The sequence below is a fragment of the Wyeomyia smithii genome, chromosome 2, assembly GCF_029784165.1.
Source record: "Wyeomyia smithii strain HCP4-BCI-WySm-NY-G18 chromosome 2, ASM2978416v1, whole genome shotgun sequence".
NCBI lineage: Eukaryota > Metazoa > Arthropoda > Insecta > Diptera > Culicidae > Wyeomyia > Wyeomyia smithii.
The window spans coordinates 60,929,216-60,955,285 of record NC_073695.1 but is presented as its reverse complement, the minus strand read 5'-3'; the positions used below and the strand labels follow the sequence as shown (position 1 = coordinate 60,955,285).

Below are 26,070 nucleotides of genomic sequence, written 5' to 3'. Positions count from 1 at the left end.
ACGAAGATCGCAATATGCTTGACTTGGTTTGTGCATTCTTAACGCGCATCAGTCAAGTTTGATGTGTGATGATGTGTTTCCTTTACCAGCGTGTTTTCTTTCAAGACATCAGTTTTTATTACGTTCTTAAACCAGGTTAACAAATTGTTTAGGAAAAAGGACAGTTGTAAACATCTCGAAAAACCTTCACCTTAGAGACATAAAATTAGTCTATGTTCATGGAAATAAACATTTATTAACTTGTTGGGACGGCAAAACTCTATTATTTTATTTTATTTTTTGGATACCGATGCACAGTGAGGCAAATTGGTCCGTTGGTGCGACAAAACCTCATAACTCCTTAACAATTGTTTCATCTTCGTCTGAAGATAAGTAGACCATGTCTGTGATTTCCTTTTCAAGTTCTCCTTTTAGAGTTGAGCAACACGTATTTCTTGTCTGCGCTAGCAACGGATCTGAGGTTATAAGCATATAATTGAGCACATCTCTCATGGTATCACAACTACTTGTCTTGCGGCTTTTATTCTCGCGATAATTCCTGAAATCTTCATTTCTTGCCTTTTGTGCCTCTTCGCTTCGCATCTTTCCAATTGGCAAGAGCGCAACGTCAATGGCTTTTTTGTGTTCTTATTATAATTTTTACTTTAAGAACCGTCAGGAAATATGTTGTATCCCAAAAATATAATTTCAATGTTATTGTTTGTGACGAAATATTTCAAGTAGGAACATTGTTCAATTGAAGATAAGTTGGTCATGTCCCCTTTCTAAGAGCTCCTCTTGTTTAATTTTAATGCATTCAACATGGATACTAAACGCATAGATTTGTTTAAAACACTGTTCACCCAAAAACAAACTGTTTCCTAGTACTAATAATTATTTCCGAGAGGTCTTCATACTACTGGACGTTAGTTTTGGAAGACCCACGAACACAATTATGGTCGTGTTGCATACACCGGCATTCAGCAAACCTATTGTAGGAAAAACATTGATACGGACACTGCTGATTAACGATTTTTAATATGAATTGACATGAAAACAATCATTGAGAAAACTCGAATTACTCGGTAAGTCGCAACTAGTAGCAGCTGATTTTTGGTTTAGTACTAGTTAATACCTTGTATTTTAGTTCAATTATAGTGACATAGCAGAACAAAATAGAACTTTTTGTTTTTCATATTTCCGAAAATGAAGAAATATTACAGAAAAACTTGTTTTACATACAATGCCTCCTACGAATTTTTAACAAAACTGTCGTAATATCACATTACGACAATTTTGCTCCAAATTAGTGTATATCGGATTATTTTAGGCATATAGAAGTATGTCATTTAATTACCTAGACTAATGTTGTTTTTCGGTAGTACAATCTACGTTGCCAATGATATTGCCGGTTGCTGGTTGAATTTATGTGATGGGACAAAATATGCGAGTACTTTTGAAATATACCCGCATATTTTGTCTCATTTTGTCTTTTTTCAAATTATATAACGTAAAGCCAATTCCATCCATGGTTTTTTGTTTTCAACGATAAACTTATGATGCCATGAAACTGTTATGGTTATTGGTTCTGGATGTAATTGCTGGAAATCCGAAACTTCACGGATAATATTAAAGCGCCGTTTTCTCAAAATGTTGTTTTTCATTATGGGACAGTTATCCGGGTACCGGCAACATATGAGTTAGGTAATCAAATCCTAAGTATTTGCATGCCCTATTGGAAAATATCTATGAAAATTTTTTCTTCCATTTTCCAAGCCTTGTAAATCCTCACTTTCACAATATTATAGCACAGGTTCTAAATTATTTTTTAAAGTGAATCATCATGATTTCCAGTCGACACCATGTCTACTGCAAGTAGAAAATAAAATGAGGCATGAAAACTGTTTTTTTTAGTTTTGTCGCTACTTTTCTGGGTTCTGCCCCACAGTGCGATGTAGAGAATGTCACAGAAAATGGTTGGTGTCTGTTCATGTCTTTCGTGCTCGCATGTGATTGATTTTGTTTTGGATTTTCACCGCTGATCTAACTCTTATCTATCTAACGACATATTATTTATTGTTATCCATCATGTGGGTTTGTTATTATTATCATTTGAAATCTGACAAAACATTTGTCAATATAATTTCCAACTTTACAGAGTGTACCTCAGTATAAAAAAACAAAGACGTAGTTCCACGTTAAAAATAACCCTAATTGCAGTTGTTAATAGTTACACCTATCTTATATCAACTGATGACTTTCAAAGGAAGGGTGGAAGGTTGTGGGTACGTCTCCAGTGGCTTTGGTAACGTTTGCGGTAAAAAAAATGAACAAAAATTGCCGATTTTTTATGGGTTTACCTATAATCGCACTAACGAAACTACTAATGCATCATCAATCATAGTAACCCATGAGTTAGCAAAAAAAAAATGGCAACTCTATCAGTCAAACTCTAACTGTGATGGCGAAAAAAGTGAAGCAACTCCGTTCAGAAGTGCGTGCGTTCAAAGAACGGTACCCCGCCGCGTCATAAACGGACATCGTACGGCACTTTGTGGACCCCGGGTGTGCCCCTTCCGGCATCTAGAACATCTTGACACTATACTATTGGACAACGATCAGAGCATCGAAAGAAAGCCCGGTTTCGGACGGCCAACGACCCTGAGCGACAAGAAGCTTCAAAGGATGCTGAAGAGGAAGACCGAGGGAAAAGTGGCTAAATCGCTGAGTGCACAGAAGGTGGGCTGTGGCTGACAATCAGCAAGAAAGGGATGTCAAAGTTGCTTTTTTTTCGCTCCGGGCTGGCCGTGAACGGGGAAATTCATAGTACAAAGTGCCTGCCAGAAGATGCGTCGTTCATCAAAAAATACCATAAGGGCGAAGACACGGTGTTCTGGCCAGATTTGGCGTCGGCCCACTACTCGAAGCGATCGTTGGAGGAGATGGATCGGCTGAATATCGATGTGGTACCGAAGTCGGCGAATCCGCCCAACGTCCCCCAACTGCGTCCCATCGAGAATTTCTGGGCAAACTTGGAGCGCAAGATCTATTCCAACAATTTTGTCGCGAAAACGGAGAAATTAATAAAAAAAAAGAAAAAAGAACTTAAAACATGCCTACACGCATGTTTCCGTCCGCCATGACGAATGTTCCGGTTAACTGCCGGAAGACCGCTCGCAAGGTAATTACCATTAATGGGAAATTTATCCAACTCAATTATCTGTCTTAGTTTTTTTTTATCATCACCATCTGGAAAAAGTCCATTTTTTAAAAATTTGTATGAAACGTAGTTTCTGGTCGACCCTCTCGAGCCCCTAAACAGTCCACGTAGTTTACTATATTTACTACTTTATAATGTTATTCATGTGTATTATTCGTAGATATACTACTGTTCATTTTTCCGGTAATAAACTTAACTTGTTATTTTTGGCACAATGTCACCCCATAGAAGGGGCGAGATTGAGCCAATGTTCATGTGTTTTTAGCAAAATTATAGTTTATTGTAACTTAACCATATTTAAGCATGCAATGACGTGCTTTGGATCAAATTTATCGCTTAAATACAGGGGATACCCGATCAGAAAAAAAAAACAAAAATGAAACAGAAGCTGTTAGTTTGTTACGGGAAAAACCTTACAGGCTGTGTTTTCAGTTTTTGTCGACACTTAAGCCTGTAGTACACTCTTTGTCTAATGGTCAAATATTCGACCTTCTGACATAATGGTCAAATTTATTTGACATCATGGTTGTTGTTTGCCCGTGTTTGCCCCATGTTAAAATTGGAGAGTGACAAATAATTATATTTGACCAAATTTTTATCTGTCAAAAAGTGACAAATATTTGACGCTCGGTCAAAGAGTGTACTACAGGCTTTAGTTTCTTGGTGTGATCAGAGTTTACGAAGATCGCAATATGCTTGACTTGGTTTGTGCATTCTTAACGCGCATCAGTCAAGTTCGACGTGGTTGATGATTCACAAATTATTGAATTATATGCACAATAACCATTAGGTGGAAGGCGTCATTTATATTTGAGCGGAAGTCTCCCGAGGCGAGTGTCTACTGTCTATAATGATAAAAATATTTTTATGGTTTATCAGTATAATGTCTATGCCAAAGTTGTAAACAGTAATTTTGTCCTTCAGAAAAAATCACTGTGAAAACATTTTATGCCTTTCTGCTAGAAAGGTATAGCAAGCACTGCAAAAACCGAAGATATAAAAGTGCTCCAAAGGGTCGAGTTTCGTATATCACTCGACTCAGTTCGAAATCAGGAGTCATTTTTTCATTTCGCTTTTTTCTTAAGCACAAATATTAAGTCAAATTTTACATTTTATACTTAAGTTATTAATTGAAATACAACATCAATATTCTAGAACCCAAAGAGTGAATATACCTTTATTGGATTGTATTTGATAATTGAAGGATATTTTCCAGAAACCTGGAGTTGACTCCCGGCCTCTGAGCATTATCCCAGTTTCTGGAAAACTCGCATTGAGTAATGTTTTTCCTTTTCATGCTGTTTCTACCATCTAAAAATTTTTTAAATTTTTGGCGTCTGAAGTTGATTTTTGGCCTCTGGGTAACATACTAGACGATATTTGTTTTTTTCAGGCTGTTGTTCATAAACAGAATGTCGCCATCGAAATACCCAGATTAGGTAATAATTGACCATTCTAGGGTATATTCAGGCAACCAGAAGTAGTCATCTGGATAAAAAATCCAGCTTTTTTCACTGTATTACGAAGACAGCTAATATGCGTATATTATTTGCTAATTTATACTTTAATATTTAAATTTATTTATTAAGACTTTAGTCGGATGAATTATTCAATTAGTATTAATAATAATAATTTTAAAAAATCATCTAATAATGTTGAAATATAAAAAAATCTGAATGAATCTTAGTTAATGCACAAAAAATTCACAAGCATTCGCCGGCCTGTACTGTTCTACAAATTTGTATTTTTAGTAATTTATTCTGCCGGTCACGATCATTAAGTGAACATTGAAGATAAAGAAAAAAAAAAAAACAACTCAATTTTATAACCGTTGCAAAAATGTTCAATTGTTGAGCAATTTATGGTTTTATGGTAATTAATTATATTCATATGATAAACTGTTAAACATCATCAGCAGCAGCATAGCAGGTTTTCCTTGATTGCACACGAAAACTAATCGTGTACCGGTACAATGATAGACCAGCGGCACTCTGTTTCCTACTGTTTCCTTTACCAGCGTGTTTTCGTTCAAGACATCAGTTTTTATTACGTTCTTAAACCAGGTTAACAAATTGTTTAGGAAAAAGGACTGTTGTAAACATCTCGAAAAACCTTCACCTTAGAGACATAAAATTAGTCTATGTTCATGGAAATAAACATTTATTAACCTGTTACCTCTTAGTTAATACTCGTATTTTATGAGGATCATACAGCCGGTACCCGCATAACTGTCCCATACTGATTTTGGTCACTTCTGAACTATCATCCGGAATTGACTTAATTGTTATCATATTTTCTGGAAAAAAATTAAAATTGATACTTATGAACATTGGAAAAACATAGAAAAAATACCAAGTTATCCGGGTACCGGCAACATATGAGTTAGTTAATCAAATCCTAAGTATTTGCATGCCCTATTGGAAAATATCTATGAAAAATTTTTCTTCCATTTTCCAAGCCTTGTAAATCTTCACTTTCACAATATTATAGCACAGGTTCTAAATTATTTTTTAAAGTAAATCATCATGATTTCCAGTCGACACCCTGTCTACTGCAAGTAGAAAATAAAATGAGGCATGAAAACTGTTTTTTTTTTAGTTTTGTCGCTACTTTTCTGGGTTCTGCCCCACAGTGCGATGTAGAGAATGTCACAGAAAATGGTTGGTGTCTGTTCATGTCTGTTCATGTCTTTCGTGCTCGCATGTGATTGATTTTGTTTTGGATTTTCACCGCTGATCTAACTCTTATCTATCTAACGACATATTATTTATTGTTATCCATCATGTGGGTTTGCTATTATTATTTGAAATCTGACAAAACATTTGTCAATATAATTTCCAACTTTACAGAATGTACCTCAGTATAAAAAACAAAGACGTAGTTCCACGTTAAAAATAGCCCTAATTGCAGTTGTTAACAGTTACACCCATCTTATATCAACTGATGACTTTCAAAGGAAGGGTGGAAGGTTGTGAGTACGTCTCCAGTGGCTTTGGTAACGTTTGCGGTAAAAAAAATGAACAAAAATTGCCGATTTTTTATGCGTTTACCTATAATCGCACTAACGAAACTACTAATGCATCATCAATCATAGTAACCCATGAGTTAGCAAAAAAAAAATGGCAACTCTATCAGTCAAACTCTAACTGTGATGGCGAAAAAAGTGAAGCAACTCCGTTCAGAAGTGCGTGCGTTCAAAGAACGGTACCCCGCCGCGTCATAAACGGACATCGTACGGCACTTTGTGGACCCCGGGTGTGCCCCTTCCGGCATCTAAAACATCTTGACACTATACTATTGGACAACGATCAGAGCATCGAAAGAAAGCCCGGTTTCGGACGGCCAACGACCCTGAGCGACGAGAAGCTTCAAAGGATGCTGAAGAGGAAGACCGAGGGAAAAGTGGCTAAATCGCTGCGTGCACAGAAGGTGCGGCTGTGGCTGACAATCAGCAAGAAAGGGATGTCAAAGTTGCTTTTCTTTCGCTCCGGGCTGGCCGTGAACGGGGAAATTCATAGTACAAAGTGCCTGCCAGAAGATGCGTCGTTCATCAAAAAATACCATAAGGGCGAAGACACGGTGTTCTGGCCAGATTTGGCGTCGGCCCACTACTCGAAGCGATCGTTGGAGGAGATGGATCGGCTGAATATCGATGTGGTACCGAAGTCGGCGAATCCGCCCAACGTCCCCCAACTGCGTCCCATCGAGAATTTCTGGGCAAACTTGGAGCGCAAGATCTATTCCAACAATTTTGTCGCGAAAACGGAGAAATTAATAAAAAAAAAAGAAGAAAGAACTTAAAACATGCCTACACGCATGTTTCCGTCCGCCATGACGAATGTTCCGGTTAACTGCCGGAAGACCGCTCGCAAGGTCGTAGATTTTTTTTGCAAATAAGATAATATAATTACCATTAATGGGAAATTTATCCAACTCAATTATCTGTCTTAGTTTTTTTTTATCATCACCATCTGGAAAAAGTCCATTTTTTAAAAATTTGTATGAAACGTAGTTTCTGGTCGACCCTCTCGAGCCCCTAAACAGTCCACGTAGTTTACTATATTTACTACTTTATAATGTTATTCATGTGTATTATTCGTAGATATACTACTGTTCATTTTTCCGGTAATAAACTTAACTTGTTATTTTTGGCACAATGTCACCCCATAGAAGGGGCGAGATTGAGCCAATGTTCATGTGTTTTTAGCAAAATTATAGTTTATTGTAACTTAACCATATTTAAGCATGCAATGACGTGCTTTGGATCAAATTTATCGCTTAAATACAGGGGATACCCGATCAGAAAACAAAAAAACAAAAATGAAACAGAAGCTGTTAGTTTGTTACGGGAAAAACCTTACAGGCTGTGTTTTCAATTTGATCCCCTAACTTACGACCCGTTGATTAACGGACCGGCGCCAACGGCTTTACTTCCTCATGCGATGGAAGGCGTGATCCCAGAGATTTTTCGCCTCAGAAAATCTCCCAGTGTCGGCTAGGATTGAATCTAGACCAGTTTGGTTAGTTGTGAGTGGATCACGCCACCTTACAACCATCGAAACCTATGTCGGCGGTGGGATTCGAACCCAGGCGTCGAGCGTGGTTGGCGGAGACTTTACCAACCACGCTAGGCCGCCGCCCCCATTTCAGGTTTTGTTATTATAACTAATTCAGATTCAATTTTGTTATCACAATTGTATGAAAAAATACAAAATTGTATCAAAATATGTTATTTGTATCTCACGTTGAAGGAATTTTGCATTTTTTTAGTCTTCTGATCGGGTAGTCAAAATAAGTAGGATAGGCAAAATTTTGATTAAAATTGAAATGCTGTAACATTGCCAAATGTTATTCGATTTTAATAGTTCGAACACCATTGAACTGGAAAACTTTTAAAGTTTAATTTTCTGACCACAAATCTGACCTAGGTCACAGTAGTGCTGGGACTATCCGGATTAAACTATCCGGATATCCGACCTCGGATATCGGACAAGTATCCAGAATCCGGATCAATCGGATATCCGGATATTATCCGACAGGATATCCGGATTTTCGGATAGTCGGATATCCGGATATTGTATCCGAACATAGTTTAATGAGAATTATGTAAATAAATACTTACGAGGGGATGGGGGATTGTGAAAAAAGCCATTTTTCGCGTTACATTTCATTCGAACGGGTCTAAAAGCTAGAAAAAAAAATCCGGATATCCGGATAGTATATCCGGATATCCGACTATTCGATTATCCGTATCCGGATATCCGGACATCCGAATAGTATTCGTTTACACATCCGTGATCCGAGCTTCGGATAACCGGATCACGAATATATCCGGTTAAAAGTCCCAGCACTAGGTCACAGTACGCAGGAAATGTTCTTGAGTTCCGGTAGGCATGTCAAACCGGCTAATTTTTTGATGGATTTGGTTTTGGGTTACCTGATAAAAATCCTCATTTGCATCATTGGCATGGATGACAAAATCATTTTTGAAGCGAATGGATCATCAAGATCCGGAATCGGCCAAGAACTCATCGAAAAATGGCTATTTTCATCCGGAGGTCCTCAGGGGAACATTTCGATTTTTGCATCAAATATAGCGTGTGACTGCTCCGTTTTTGCATCAAATTTCGAATTTTTCAAAAGAAATATTTTTTAGGCTGTATAGGCCACTTCCGGAATCACCTGGATGCCCCGAAGGAACCCGTAGTGGGAGAATTTTCATTTCTGCATCAAAATATAGCGTGCGACATCTCTATCTTCAGGATTACTCATCAGGAATCATTCAGAAGACCTATTTTTTAATACAGGCTGCGTTGGCCACAACCGGAACGATCCGGATGTCCAGTCGCAACCCAGAGAGGGGACATTTACATACCTGCATCAAATATAGCCACTCTCTTCATGATTTTTTTCGGGCATCTGCCAAAAGACATATTACTGAATAAAGGCTGCATTGGTCACTGCCGGAGACGGATTTAGACTGTTCCGGTAGTGGCCAACGCGGTTTATATTCAGAAGTATGTCTTTTGGATGATTCCTGATGAAAAATCCTGAAGATAGAGGTGTCGCATAATATATTTTGAGGCAGAAATAAATATTCTCCCACTACAAGTTCCTTCGGGGCATCCAGGTTGTTCCGGGAGTGGCCAATGAAGCCTATATTCAAAAATATGCCTTCTGAAAGATTCCTGAAGAAAATTCCTGAAGATAGAAGTGTCACACGCTATATTTGATGCAAAAATGTAAATGTCCCCTACTCCCCTGAGGACTTCCGGATGGAGAATAGCCATTTCTCGATGAGTTCTTGGCCCCGATTCCAAATCTTGATGATCCATTCGCTTCAGAAATGATTTTGTCATCTATGCCAATGATGCAAATAAGCATTTGAATCAGGTAACCCATTACCAAATCCATCAAAAAATTGGCAGGTTTGAAATGCCTACCGGATCTCAGGTATATTTCCTACATCCGGTGACCTAGGCCAGAACTGAGGTCAGAAAATGAAACTTTAAAAGTTTTCCAATTCAATGGTGTTCGAACTATTAAAACCGAATAACAGTTGGCAAAGCTACAGCATTTCAAATTTCATCAAAATTTTGCCTATCCTACTTATTTTGATTATTCCCTGTATGTGCATTACAAGCTAGAGAACAAAAACGTATGCTTTTTTGCACAACCCGGCAGACGGTAGTGAAAAAATCCTAGCGCAGGAACTTTCCATCAACACTGAAAGTGACAAAATTGCAAATAAAATATCTCAAATTTCCACTGGAAACCAAATTCTACACCCCATGTTTCAACATATGTAATGTACTGTTCCCAACAGACTAAACAGATGATACTAACGATCATCGAGATTCTCTAAGTGTATTCTTCTATCAGCAGCTGCCGAAAGTTATTATTCGTGCACTCTCGCGCCGTTGTTGGCTGCATTCACCGACCTAACTGCGAACGAACTACGGATGAGGCTGCTGCTGCTGACAATGATCGTGATGACGATCAGCAGTGTATCATCTCGCCGTTTTTATCGTTTTTCACCGTGAGAAGAAAAACCCTCCCCCGATGGCGCGAGCGAGATACCCTTGCAAGCCGACAGCGGTCGGAGCGGGGCGCACGCCGCCAAGCGGACATTCATTGGTGTACATGAGTGGCTTTTCTGACGATTAAAATAAATAAATTTATTTTTCCTTCGGTCCGCTCAAAAGCTGTGAGTGCAGACTAGCGCAATCCGTGTGGTGCCGTGCCGAAAGATAAAAGAGAATTTCTACACTCATACGGTGGTTTTTTCTTCGGCCGGTCGGACTGGTCTCGCAGGAAAGCGGAAAAAATATACTAATAGTTAACGTGTCGCAAATACTTCCATATATCGATTTCAGAGCTTGATTGATTTAAACGGAGAACGAAAACATTCAAGTGTATGTCCTTCGATTGGGGACACACTTTTCCTTTTCGGTGAATGAAAAAATCCGCGAAAGGTTGTGAAAATCAAAACTCGACATCAGTGTGATATAAGAGTTTATACCGAGTGCCAGGAAAAATCGAGAAAAACGCTGTGATATTTTGGGTTGTTGTTTTTTTTTTTCCTTGAAATCTGCTATTTTGCGTGTCCGTGGGTGCGAATTCCGATTCTTTTTTGACTGATTGAAAAACCGATTTTTGGTGTGTGATCGAATAGAGTGTTGAAGTTAATCAAGTTAATAAGTGACCATGAGTCCAAAGCCGCATGACTTCCTGGTGACGCTACGTAGGAATTCTCCGCAAATACCTTGGGGAATCCGCCTGGTTGGAGGAACAGATCTCAATGCGCCGCTAATTATCACCCGGGTAGGTTAATTGCTTAAGTCCGACAAAAAATAATACAGAATGACGTGATTTCGTAAGAAGCAAATTTGTTGCAAATTTCAAGACAATGATGGCGTAATACCATGACAATGACATTCGTCGTATGCAATGATTTGCGCTGAAGGTGATAGTGATTTGAGAAAATGCGCATTTCAAATGTGTAACTGTTGCATTTAGGAAGTAGCGAGCGGATTCGACTGTTACCATGAGCGTAACTACTTTAAACCGAATATCGTTTCTTCAAATACTAGGAAATATTTTCAAACGAAAAAAAGAAAAAGAGGTTTTACCTACAAAAGGCATAATTTCAGATTTTTCGTTTTAAAATCAACTAACCACTGTAAATAACCAAATGAACAGATTCGCATCGTTACGATTTGACGATCTTGAACAATTGTATCCGCTTACAGTTGATTGCGTTACATCAGAGGACCGTGCCAAGAAACGTGCAGAGAATTGTTTCCATTCAGTGTCAGCTAATTTCCCCGTTTATGGGCTATAGCTCAAGATGATAGATTAATGACCTAGCACAGTTCATAGAAGAATAAAGTTAGGCAGTCAGTTGAATATGGAATAATAAGTCAAACTGACATAGCGATGATATTAAAGGGACGAAACAAAAATACTTTTCATACTCGTTGCCTTTTTCGAGAAATATGTTGCCTTCAATACACAATCTTAACAGAGTGATTCTCGCTGAAATCTGGCCTCTAGTTGGATAAGTTCTCAGTAAGGCGGCTTGTAGTTTTTTAAACTTGATAGCAACACAAAACAAATCGTTAAATTAACCAAACTTCAAAATCATTGTGATATGCGTACTCACGCACTCATAAAGTAATAAGTTATTCTAGCGAATCTTCAATGCTTATCTAATATTACGAACGCTTTCACAAGATTCTTTTTCAAAAGGGGGTTTAAAAGGCTGACCGAAAAAATGTAGGCGAAGAAAGGGTAACAGGCGTTAATTTTGCCGTTGATGGTGTCGATCGTATGTACAGTTCGCTGAAATTGTCGCACCCATTGATCGGGCACACCAAGTATATCTTGGTAAATTCTTTGATCTTCTTCTCCCGGAAGAATTGACCATCTTGGCTACGTCCCGAATTGAAAGTTTCGATCAAAACATCAAGAATTACTGCTTATTTAACAAAAACTACAGTTAGTGAACTACTAGCGACTAACTATTCTATCAATTCGGAGATTCCACAAGACATAAATGAGTAGGATTAAACACAAGTTCGTTTTTATTTGAATAAAACTCTGAATATGCTTTTTAGACTAGCGGAAGCATGACTTTTCCGCAGATATTTGGACCATTCTAACTCAAGCGTTATTTTCTCAAAAATCGTATGTGTGTTTGTAAACTTTTTTCAAATTTTCAATAACTTTTAGATGTTCAAAAGTGTAGAATTTCAAAATTTAAAAGAACATGTACATAATAAAATCGCTTTTTTTGTATGTTTCGTTAAAATAAAAAATATTAGTTTTAGATTTCAGCAATTTCAGAATGATTTCTTTTAAACTTGATAATTATGTGCCTAACTTTTTTTTCGTTGAAGAGACCGTGTGTAACTAGTGGCTCGATTTCAGTTCGAAAATTCAAAAATCTGCAATCATTATATGATTTTTTGCAATACAGACCAGCCGAGCGCTATGTAATTAAAGCGTTTTTGAAATTTTTGATTTCAATACTGCAGGCAAGGTAAATTACAAACAACAGAAAAACAAAGAAAATGATTTGATGCCCTTTATTCAAACAAGTTTCATGTTAAAAAAATCTTACAACAATTACTAAGAAACTTTCAAGGATGTACACAAAAGTCATGAAACGACTTTTTAATTTTTTTTTATTTTATTTCAATTATGATTATTGTTTTGCTTGAGAAAAACAGCTCTACGCTTATGAAGCAAAATGATCAATTGAGTTTAAGAAATATTTTGGAAAACTTTTTACTTTCATTTTCATGTCGAAATCCAAACCCTTAACTCAGTGTCTAGAAGTGAAAAAAAAAGCAAAATGTTGTTTGAGATGGGTATAAAATTTAGTCGGGAGGATAGATTTTTTCACTATAAAAATAGGAATATAAAACTGTTTTGGATTCTGTGAAAAAATATGGATCATTCTATCTCAAGTGTGCACACTAGGGTGCCAATCATCGTATGGAAAAAAAAGTGACCAAAAAATTTCAAAAAGAAACCCTATACAAAATGTTCACCTGCTCGAAAAAATACCCTGTACAAAATTTCAGCTCAATCGGACTTAAAATGGGGTGGCGCAAAACGATTGAAGTTTGGCCTTTTTGAAAAGCGAAAAATCACCCAAGGGGGGAGGGTACGTTAAATTTCGGTTTCCAAATTTTTTTTGATGAATTAAAACGCATGGAACGTCGAGAATTGGTGTCATCTGAAAAATTTTTTTTTTTGCAAAAATCGACTCTCTGGGACGTTTTTTCAATTGTGGAAGGCCGAGTTTAAAACATTTAGAATTTATTTAATGAAATTGATCGCTGGTCTCTCGAAATAGCCTGTATAATGATATACACTATAACTAGCATCTAATACATTATGTTTCATTAGGGTGGTTCATAATATTGAGTAAAAATGAGTATTAAATGAAAAAAATCACTTTTCACTGAATACAAATAGAAAATTTTTTGAAAATATAATATTTGTTATATCATTGTCGTTAGGGTGGCAATGTTGAATTGGAAAAAAAACCATGTAAAATGGCAAGACATTACAAAAAAAAATTTACAACATGTTTCAAAAAACTACTCTGTGCAAAAAAAAATTATCGCAACCAGACTTACGATTGTGTCTCGCGGAAAATGTTGAATGCTTTCATGTCATTTGCAAAATTACACACGGGAGGTGCATGGAATTTGAATGTGAATATGAAAAATGTTTTCGATTCCAAGTGTCTTTAAAATACATGTAACGGTGCAAACTGATAGAATAAGTTTTATATTTTGTTTGAAAAATCTACTCTCTAGGACACTTGTACTTGTTTTTTCGAATGTTGTACCAGACAATTTATTCGCTTTATTCACAACAATAATGTCCTTTGCCAACACTTGATCGAAGACACAGTGCTCTGGCTTATATAATCGGACAATAGACTGTATCGATGTTATTCAGTGATAATGAGAGTTTAGGGATCTCAATCAGATACGCAACACAAATGACTCGTTGTTTCTGGGTTTGCGTCGTTTTGACATTTCGACCATACGTTTTCTGTCAAGTTTACATCATCAGAACGTGAACGTGCCTATTGACTGAAACTTTGCATAGACGTTTTTATAGGCAAAAGATGCCATTTTATGCTATGGGTTTAATTTTTTGAAACACAACTCATTTTTGAAAAGCTTTTGAAAAATGCTATTTCGGATAGGTATTGATGATTACAAATATTTTTAGAGCCAACACGGTTCGTTTGAGCGGTGTGACATCTTCGGCAAAGTTATAGGTAATAGTTTTGTCTTTCAAAAAAATATATACACTCTAAAAACAAATAATTAATTTTGTGAATAAAAAAACTAAAAGAAAGTACAAAATTAATTATCGAAAACAGCCCATTTAAAAATACTGATTTTTTTTATAAAAACTACCAAAGATTAACTGAACTACGAAACCGGTCATGGAGAAATCAGAAAAAAAATAATAATTTTTTTTAAATTTATTTTTTATTTTCAAAGGGTACATTTTTTTTGGAAGAAGAAAATTATTATTTACAACTTTGCCAGATACACTATGCCAATCAAATAAACCGTTTTGACTGTAAAAATATTCTTAATTCCTCATAGAGTTCTCTATTGCAAATTAAAAATAAGTCTACAGTCGAAACGGTTTGTTTGATTGGCAAAGTGTCTTCGGAAAAGTTGTAGATAATATTTTGTCCTTCCAAAACAAAATGCCTTCAAAAAAAATAATTGAAAAAATTTTTTTTTCAAAAAATTATTTTTCTTTTCGTAAAATGATTTCGATAAACTTTTTTCTTGATTTCTAAATGATTGGACTCGTTTCATTATTTTGGTAATCTTTTGTAGGTTTTATTGAAAAAATCAGATTTTTAAAAAATGAGCTCTTTTGAAAAATTAATTTTTAATTTCTCTTCTAACTTTTTTTTTGAATAAATAACTTTTTTAAGTGTATTTTTTTTTTCAAAGACAGAATTATTATGTACAACTTCGTCGAAGACGTCACACCAATCAAACGAACCGAAGTGCTTATTTTATTTTAAACTCATTCTTCACAATACAATTAGGAACCACCCTATGCCGAATAAATGAACCACCCTAATGGAACATAATGTATTAGATGCTAGTTATAGTGTATATCATTATACAGGCTATTTCGAGAGACTAGTGATCAATTTCAAAAGATAAATTCTAAATATTTTGAACTCCGCCTTCCACAATTGAAAAACGACTAAGTTGCAGAGAGCCGATTTTTGCAAAAAAAAAATTCAGATGACACCAACTCTCGACGTTTCAAGCGTTTTTAAGTCATTTGGCATCCAAAAAAATTTTGAAAACCGAAATTTCACGGGGTGATTTTTCGATTTTCAAAAAGGCCAAATTTCAATTGCTTTGCGCCACCCCATTTTAAGTCGGATTGAGCTGAAATTTTGCACAGGGTGTTTTTTCGAGCAGGTGAGCATTCTGTATTGGTTTTTTTTTTTTTTAATTCGAGATGGCTATTTTAGCTGGCACCCTACTGTGGGGTTTTCAAATAGATCTTTAAACCAATTGTAAATGTCATGAAATATAATACCTAAAATGTGTGAAACTATTTTAAAAGTTATTTCATAAAATGGTGGTTGAAAAACATGCTTTATAAGAAGTATTTCGTTGTTTTTATAGCACTTTTTTGGAATTTTATGACCTTAAAAAAGACATTACTCAAAAATGTATAACAATTTTGAAATTTTGACCAGAGATTCAGGACGTCATAACGATTCGAATGGTATATTTAGATCCTTTGGTGCATTTTATTTTATAATAACGGTCTGTGGGAGCACCCGTGGTATGCTATTTACAATGGATAGCACAGTACAACAATGTTTATGCCTTGGCTTGTATATATGATTTTTTGATGTATTTTGACACAAAAACAAATTTCCTCGAGTTTGAACACCTTTCACCTTAAGGGGCAACCGTGGCGCCATTTTGAATTTTTGAGAAATCGGCAATTTACGATGTTTTTTCGACGCCATTTTGTTTTGAAGCCAAATTTGAAAATTTTAAAAAATTTTAAAAATTAAGAGCTTGTCTTTAAAAAAAAGGGATTTTAAATCAGACAAAAACTGAGCTCTTAACAGTGATTCTACGAAAACGGTTTTGGTATGGTATATTTTGGTATTGGTATATTTCACAATGCGAAATAATATCAAGTATACATGAACATTAATGGTAATAAGCTAATAAGAATGTGGCAGTTAAAATCAAATATCGACTAAAAAAGTATCAGGAATGGATTGGTAGGTGACTGTCCACGTAAAATGTCAGCAACATGTTAATTTTGCCCCAGTTCCCCTACAATACTAAAAGATGTTTATCTTGACGTTAGATTAACTTATTTGAAATCTGTATAATGTAATTTCAATTATGTAAGCGATACTCAAAGATACAATAACAAATTGTCTTTACGTGAACTTCCCACTTTTTTCGGGGAGGGGGTCGCAATTTTTGGCCAGGACCGGTCAAAACATAAAAATCTCACTTCAGCTATGAGACAGAATCATCGCGTCTTCGATAATGTTAAATGCGACTCCACCGCCCCCCCTTCCCGCAATAAAGGGAGGATCAATTGAAGACAAAATCCTATTTTAACTTTGAGTATCTCTTACACTCTTGTTTTTGTCCGATTTAGGGTAACGGGGGTATTTTGGCCCACATGCATATTTTGGCCCACCCGGTAACATTTCACGCATTTTATCTAATAATTTCAATGAATATTAGTAAAACTATGCATGCAACATTGAATAACACACCTAAGAATCAAACTACACTATAGTTTTCGGCGAAAAACTGGCTCTAGGTAGTGTTATTTTGGAATTAGTTCATACATATTAAAAGTTATGGCTGAGTCAACCAAAAGTCAGGAGGAAGTGTAATATACAAGTCAACGTCCGGAAGCTATTATAACAAATATGTATGCTTTTGAAACAAATCGTTGTTGTAGTAACATCAGTAAAATGTCATAGAAACAGTTTGTATACTCTAACATTTTGGAAAAAGTTGAAAAAGTAGTTAAACACATGGCCGAAATATGTTTGCCTCTTTCTGAAGCAAACATATTTTGGCCATGCCAAGTTTTGACATCTCCCTTTATTACCTTTCGGCCGTTGCACGTAAACAAAGAAGCAGCTTGTGACAATTTACAGGTAATTACTTCTTAATTTATCACATTTAACGATATGAAATTAGATGAGAATGCCTGTCAAACCGCTATAAGCTAAATCATTTCATTTTTAGATGCCTAAAATTTACAAAAATTCACAGCAGAAGGATGTTCTCCTCAAACCCACTATTTTTGCTCTAAAAATAGCGATGATGATCTTAAATATAATTAGTCCGAATTATGTCCATACACGTCTGTAGATATAAAGGTGGGCCAAAGTAAAAATTTGGTGGACCAAAATATATTTTTAGTACTTCGTAGAAATTTTGATATTTCTAGGATATTTTTCAATATATTGCATTGTTGAATGGTGCATATTAAAGTAGACACTTAGCTTTTAACAATGGTATAATAGAGTAGGTATTCATGTTGGAAAATTGTGTTTGTTTTTAATGAACTGTGCGAACACTTCCCAAAGCTGGCCAAAATACCCCCGTCACCCTAACATCTGTTTTTTTGAAAGATGGGTGAGGAAATGCTAAAATGGCGTCGAAAAAACATCAAAAATTGCCGATTTCTCAAAAATTAAAAATGACGCCACTGTTGCCCCTTAAGGTAAAATGTGTTATAACTCGGGAAATTTGTTTTTGAGCATGAGCATGAGCATGATTGACCGCCCGCGGTTGCTACTCCGTTATTGCCAGATCAGCTGTAATTACACAAAGAACCAACAGATGATGTTTAGGACCAACATGCATCCTCAATGTGTAAAAACAGGTGACCTAAATCTTTATATTAGGCAATACCAGCGCCGGCCGCATCCGAATGCAGGTCAAAGAAGGAGTTTGTATAGGAATATGTTGACGTGATACTCGCTTTATTGGAAGCCGAGAACACCTCTGCACTTCCACGAGAAATCACTGGGATGTTGGATAAAGGGGAAGGTATACAGCAGGGTTCGTTTTGGTAAACGATGCGCTAATGTCGGGTTCTTCAGAACAAGTGCCGCGTCTACAAGTTTATTACATCCGCCACGATATTCATAATGTGATTCGAACTTATTTAGTTTGACAATGTAACACCGCAACAATAAAACGTACGCGAGGATACAGGATTTTTGACTAAACCGAGACAACTTAAAATTACCGTATATCTCCTCTTAAGGTGATGCTCTTTATACCTAAAACTATTGCGCGTTGTTGATCCATCTGTAGATAATACGACCTCATGGAAGGTACCGACGCGGGGGTTGAAATGATATTTATCGACTGAACGAAATCTACTTCGATTTCCGATGTAATAATTTAGATGCAACGCGCGAGCAGTCTCCGACTTAACGTTGATGAAGATGAGAAAGATATGATGAAATATCTGGGTTCACTTCGCGAAATCACCACACGCCGGAAGTCCATATATCAGCAAAACTCGCCCGGGCTGAATACGCGTTTACACCGAAGCGTTACGAACAACCGCTTTAATCCCCCCGGCCGACACATACGCGCAGGAACTCCGCGTTTACGTCGATTATCTCTTAACAATGTACGCCTAATACGCCTAATAAATATGAAAATTGGCAATGTTCCATGCATCCAAAGCCTCAACAATTTAATAAAAGCAAATATACATATAAGCCTGAATATATTTTTAAATTTATTGAAAAAGTGCCGAACTAGTCAAAAATATAACAAATTATGTAAAACAACTGGTCAAAAGCTAGAACAATCAAAAAATCAAAGCATATGATTCCTGAGAAACACATACTCCAAACTCCACAAACCACACTAACACTTTGTGGACAAAAATGAAACTTGTTACTGAAACCCTGCGGAAAAAAATACCGCGCACACAATTTCAACGATGAAATCAAAATCTCTCTGTATCTGTTTTCTCACATATAGTAAAACTAGAAACAAGCATCAAAATATCACTTTACAATACAGACAAGACAAAACGTATACTTAGCTTTCATCTCCGCATTTTCCAGTTGTTTTCATCGTTTTTGGACTTTTCTTTAAATGGAAGTACAGTGGCAACATGCATGTATGCCTTCACACACTCGTTTAATCCATACAACATTTCATTCGTTGAAAAGAGAACTCGGGAAATTTGTTTTTGCGTATAAATACATGTAAAAATCATAGATAGAAGCCAAGGAAAAAAAAAGTAAATTTTTGTTGCACTGTGTAGTTTTTGGCATATCCTAACCATCACTAGTGGTCGATGATAGCGCCACGATTTGCTCTGACGTCGACAACGTCCGAGAAATGCCGATCATCTACCAAAACGTGGTCGATTTGTTTGTTCTGTCTGATGATCTCCAGGTGAATCTATGGTGGATACTATGCTGGAAGAAGGTGCGTATGGCGATGTTCTTGGAGGTGGCAAAGTCGATTAGTTTGAAGTCATTTTCATTCATCATTTGGTGTGCACTGAATCGTCCAATCACTGGTCTATACTCCTCCTCCTGGCCAACTTGAGCGTTGCAATCCTCGATGATGATCTTGACGCCTTGTTTTGGGCAGCGGTTGTATTCACTCTCCGACTGAAATTGGCTATGCACGTGATAACACTGATGTTGAAGATGTGGCCAGTAGTCCTCAAGCTGCATGTATGCTTCCACAACTCTGGTAAATGGTATGACCATTTCTGTACGTACGCACAATCATCCCTTTTCAGCATACCTTCCTCGGAAAGCACGCAGATACTTCCTAAAGCGTGGTACGCAGTTGGAAAGAAAAGAGGTTCACGAAATTTTGCCCTTTTTACCAAACGGAATTTTGACAGCTGATAATGCTTCACAGTAACGATATCTGACGTCAGTGAGCGCATGATTTTTGCTTTCTTTCTAGAACACTTGAACACACTTGTTTACCGCGATCTGGTGTGAAAGCAGGGATGCCAGGTATTTTTTTTAAAAGTCTTCATGGTCCGCGAAAAAATGTCTTGCTACCCGAAGGCTGATAAAACTTTCCGGCAAATCGAAAACTGTCGAGCAAAAAAAAAAAAGGTCACCACTAATGCACTAATGCAAAATTCGGGTCGTTCACATATTTTTCAATGTCTTCACATGTTTTCTCCAATGTCTTCTCGCTGTCGTCATAAAAATGGATGTCTTCATCATCACTCAAAATATTTTTCACGTTATTGTTACCAGAAAGTTCCTATACTTGTTCATTTTCTGTCATTTTGCATGATTTATGTAACAAACATAACATCTATGTGAAAATCCCATGCATACTATGGTTAATCACGTACCATCTACGTGAACTTGACAACGTCAAACAGGATGTATCGCGTGAATTCTCTGTGCGAAAATAACCAGAAATCAAAATGGCGAAGCTGTTATCTGATTCTGAACATAAAACAGAATTTCTGGATGGCTTGCAAATAAGTGAATTTTCGAAAATCCTAATAAACTAGAGACTTGAGCTTACAGGTTTCACACAGCTTCTGTTCAAAGGTGGAAGAGTTACCTGAACGAAAACTACTGCAGCGGACAATAACAATCCCAGAGAATGTCGTTATATTTATCAGTTTTTATGTTGTTTTATTCATTTACGAATTGACGAATTTGCATACCTGAGTGATATCTGATAGCAATCACGTTTTACGAAATGTACAATTTTCATTTATTTCTCTAATTTTTATGAGCTAGGAAACGGGTTTTAGAAATTATCAAAATATGTTGTTATTACGCAACATCTCTCAGGTATGCAAATTCGTCGGTTCTACGTGAAACTCACATGAAATGCATGCATCTACTGAATAAGTTTCAAAGGATAATTCATCTCACCAGGTCATGATGAACCCAAATAACAATCACGTAGAATCTACTAGAAAACGATAGTGGAAAATACTCACGTAACTTTTCCGGTAACTATTACGTGGAAAATATTTTGAATGTAGTCTAATGTCTTCCAATCTGGCATCGCTGGGTGTGAGACGACCAACCAACTGCCTGGCACTTTCAGTACCTGAATGATGTCAGTGCTCATTATTCCGTGCAAGAACAAGTGACATTTTGCTTCACAGCAGTGTTCACAGCAAGTGAACTTTGTTTTCCATTTCGGTTTATGATTTCTTTTTGGCTGCGTACTAGCTACCAGAAGAAATTTCATTGCCTGATTCAGTGCCTGAATTTTACATGGGATTGAGATAGGAAAATGAATTCCTTTTTAACTGTATACTGCGCTTAAGAAGTGGAGAGATAGGCAGTTCCATGCTCCAGCGAACGACTTAATGCATCTTAGTCATTTATATGTCGGTGGATAGATAAAATGTGTACCATTTTTTTGATATAATGTTCAACATTGTTGCTTTACTGCTTAATGGTGGAAAAATGTGAAAAATTCCAAGGTCAAGCTTTCCCATACATTTCCCTCGTTATTGGCTTGCTTCCCGAGCACAGATAACAATAACATGGACGAAATAAATTCCACTGCCTACATATTTTGGCTCAACAAAGTGTTTTGGTTTGTTCCTCTTTCTCCAAGCTGTGTGGCCACGCCTTAATGGCAAAAATCGACACTGAACTCGATACAAAAGACTGCGTGTAGAAAATTCAGCTTCAGTCTAGTTTGTCACCCAACAGCGAGTGGAGTATAGCTGTTAGAGGTACGCGACGTTGAGAAACGAGAGCTGCATACGAGTCAACTTCCAGGCACCGCGGAGCATGTTACCTTCATTTTGCATACGGCAGCAACAGTTACCATTGTACGCTGCAGGAAATTTTGCTGGTACAGCTACTGGAGGGCATATCGGAGAGCAAATTTTATGCGCGGCCAACAAAATATTCAATGCTACCGGTGGTGGTGCGATCATCAGCGCTCTATAGCACACATTTCGAGCTGAAGATTATGGAATCGGTTCTTTTTAGAACTATAAACGCTTGAAGATGAGAGTTATGAGAATTATCGCAACTACTACTAGTGTAAAATTTTCATGTATTCATGCATCGTTAGTTTTACAATAACGACTTTACAATAACGTGATATGAACAATTCCCTAAACTTTTGTTCAAATCTGAGAAGGTTGTTGACACGTTCGTACCTTTTTTTTGCACACTGGAGATTGAATGACCCATATGCAGTTTCTGTTGAGAATGAACACTGAACGTTTATAACAAGAAACTAATTATATCATTTTCCCCAGTTTCTTAAATTCCTGAGCATGTAACAAATTACTACGCCATGGTAAAGTTATAAAAATTTATGCAGTAATTTTAAGCCGAAAATTTCAAAGCAAAGCAGGTCCTTAAAGGCATCTTTTGCAAGACATTTCAAATTTGAAAAGTATATAATTTATTCCAGAAAATACTTACATTTATCCACTTCACACAATCAGAATAAGTAGTTATTGTTAGTGGAAAATAGAAAAAAATTACATTATCTGGTTAATGTTCAGGAAAACGAAAAATTTGATAGGAATTGATATTTTTAACAAAACCAACTAAAAAAGTGCACGAATCTAAAGGGCTTTTTTGCTAATTGTGAATCAATGTTCCATGTGATTTGTTTTCGATCATATTTTAACCGTTTCAAACATTTTAAGTTGTTTGCAGTCAACAATTCAATACAGTTTTATTATTTTGTTTGATAAGCTGTTGTCTTGTTAATGTGTTGCAGTTTGAAATTTATTGAAAATACCACATTCTGTTATCATGCCATTAATTGTTATTGAGTTGGTATTAGAAACTATACTACATTAAAATAGATATTTATTAAAAATACAAATGCATTCATACAGTACACTGGCAACAAAACGACGCATAAAATGGCAGAGCATTGACCGAAAATTTAAATCAGTTTTAAATTAAATTTACTACAGTGTATGTACCCAGTGAAAGTAAACTTTTTTTATGGAAATGATTCTATCCGCCCTCAACTGGTCTCGGTCAGGGAAATAACTTTCACATTTTCACCAAGAGAAACTGACCTTGACGGGTGAACCATTAGCATTCCGTTAGCCAGCGAATGCAGCCAGAAAAATCCAAAGAAAACACCAAACTGAATGACGTGAAAGCGTCTGCGTCACCAGACAAAACATATGTTTCTTACGCAATAAAAAAATCTGAATGATCTTCTAATGTTCAGTACAAGTGCGCAGCCCCGTTCGGTGAAATTATCTATTTACTATATTGAGGCTTATATTAAACTATATTGTGTAACTATTATTGATCCCCTCGTCTTCCATGTGTTATGTTCAACTCGAGAAAACAGCCGCTGATATGAAAAAATCAAAACTGAACCAACAGCAGCTCAAGATTTCTGCGGTCCTATATCCGCCGATCACAAAATGAAAACATTTCGTTTACGGGTTGGCGCAATTTTATTTTGGTATCGTCCCAAAAGATTTTGCATGCTATTTTTTTGGCACCGAAAAGTGCACTCGCTGCTCCCATCGTGACTCTCATCATGATCATGATCAGTTGCTTGTTGTTGGCGACCGTGGTCACAGGAGGACGTAATACACCTTCGAGAGTTTGAACAGGTATTCCGCATAGAAAAACTGTAAACTTTGCGATGACTGTGCAATGACTGCCGGTCGGGTTGACGGCGAGTGCCTTGTGTTTACACACCCATTTCGAATGATCGTTTCAGCAGCTTCAACAGTGATTGATAGTTGACGAATGTATTTTCTACCACGCATTTTAGCACCCAGCAACACAACTAATTTGACACGCGCTGTCGGTTCGATTGCTTCTACTAATGAGATGAATACGTCACAAGAGAAAATGAAATTCATTGGAAGAAACAGCATACTGAATTAAACTTAAAAAAAAATGCGACGAAATTACAAATCCGAAGGGAAAATCAATGGCCTTGTGATTTCAACTAGATCAAGACAGCTAGCGGCATTGAATGCCTCCGGCCAATCGTAAAATCTGGTTCATAGCGTGTTCTCCGATCTCCGAAAGCATTACTCGGAATTGGCACCCACACGCGATGTTATCGTTAATTAATTCTGTAAATTAAATAGATAAATGGATCAGAGCACACGGATAACCGGCATGTCCCGGGTTATACGAGAGTAAATCTTATTGCGCACGTGATTTAGTGTAGCTCAGGGTAAAAACAACAATATTTTCTAGCCTGTATACTCATGTTTTGTAGCAATGACAGGAAAGTGTAATCTAAGAAATAAATTAAAATTGATGAATGTGCCCAACATCACAACTATCGGCGGGATAATCTACAAAACCCTCGTAAATATTCATTAGGCTTTAATCTCCTACCAGATCCCATTTCTAAGAAAACACTATCCCGTTAGGATAACAAAAAGCTGCCTTCTGGTGATATCCCACATAGCCATCCGCCGGGGAATCCTTTTCCACGCTGGTGAATACCATCTCACACTCTCATGCACCTCAGTAGTTGCGATTCCCGTATCCGAAAACAGGCCGCTTTGACAGTGAACACAACCACAACGACAGTTTCGCAACGCATAAAAATATGCTAATATAGGAAGGGAGAACTTTCGTACGACGGTAACTCCCTTTCTCATACAGTTACGAGCTCGCGGCACCACACCCCTACCGTCGACCCTATTCGCTGCAAGGATGCTTTCCCTCTATCCACGGGACGAAAAAATTGGGTGTGGTTTTGTGTCGCACTAGCGCGGAGACGCAAGATCATGGACGGAATCGGGCTTGGGTAAAAATCTAAAGACGATGCCAACAATCCACGAAAGAACGAACGCCGGAGAAAGTTGCTCCTCTTGCGTAAGATATATAAGTTTGGAAGACAGGATTCTTCGGCGGTAGTCGTCGGCGAGAGGATGAGAAGGGGCACAATCTCAGCATCTTGGAAATTTTTCGGCACAAACTTCCGTCGTCTTATCTAGTTGGGTTTCACCCTATTCCTAGCGTGAATAGGGTGACCAGTGAACGGATTCTGTCCCGATTCGCAGGGTTTTCCGACATAGAATGCGATTTTTAACACTGTTAAAAACTTTGTTAAAGTTGAATGTCCCAAAATAGAACAGAAAATTGGAATCATTCTAGCTTTACTTTAATACTATGAGTTATGAAATATTATCCATTGAACAACACTCTATTGAATTTTAGTCAAACAAGGAGTTTTACAATAGGTTACAGTATTCAGGACAAAGTTTTCTTTTTCGAGTAAATTCTAACAGCAAATCAGGGCATCACCTTTCCTTAAGCTCAATCGAAAATGTACGCAGAAATCCAACTTTAAAACCTTTATTTGTCACTGCTAGCAGTTAGCTATCACAAAATTGTTCTATGTTTCACCTATCCTACGACAGATAGACGATTGCAATCCTTAATGTGGTTAAAAAGTTATAATCGTTTGAATCTGACGTAACATTCGTAGCGATTTCATTTTCGCTATAGTATATAAAACAAAAACGCAGTCTTGCGTAAAAAAAGTACTCTAGAATTTAGGAACATAACCCCCGGGAAATGAAGTCACCCTACGTTACGCCAACACTGCCGAGCGAAGGATACCCGTTGATGATGATAATTACGTATGTACGTCTTTTCGAGCGAGGATGGGAGGATGCGAACTTCTTCTAACAGCGAAACTACAAACAAGGGAAGCTTTTTATTATTCGAACGAAAATTGCTTACACAAGGATGCTCTGCGAAGCGATTTTCAAATATTTAAATAATGTTTCCTCGTGGCACACGATTCGAAGGGGCGGTGGTGACGGGTACAGCGAAG

At 37.0% G+C, this 26,070-nt stretch overlaps 2 protein-coding genes across 15 annotated transcripts in view; one reads left to right on the top strand and one right to left on the bottom strand.

Annotated features, from left to right (window-relative positions):
- The window catches only part of LOC129723798 (peroxisomal targeting signal 2 receptor), a 216,508-nt gene that overhangs the window by 128,577 nt on the left and 61,861 nt on the right, over positions 1–26,070 (bottom strand). The window lies entirely within an intron of this gene.
- LOC129723796 (PDZ and LIM domain protein 3) overlaps positions 1–26,070 on the top strand; it is an 84,592-nt gene that overhangs the window by 9,979 nt on the left and 48,543 nt on the right. For 2 of the 13 annotated variants that reach the window (XR_008727818.1, XR_008727817.1), the window contains exon 1: positions 10,427–11,023. The exons of 3 other annotated variants lie outside the window; for them this stretch is intronic. Coding sequence is in view for 8 of the 10 variants with exons in the window: in XM_055678226.1 (XP_055534201.1) it covers positions 10,907–11,023 (117 nt within the window). In the remaining 2 variants the exon portion in view is untranslated. Of the gene's footprint in view, positions 1–10,411; positions 11,024–26,070 lie in introns of those variants that run through there. 8 more of the 13 variants (XM_055678227.1, XM_055678222.1, XM_055678226.1 and 5 more) reach the window with 7 other exon arrangements.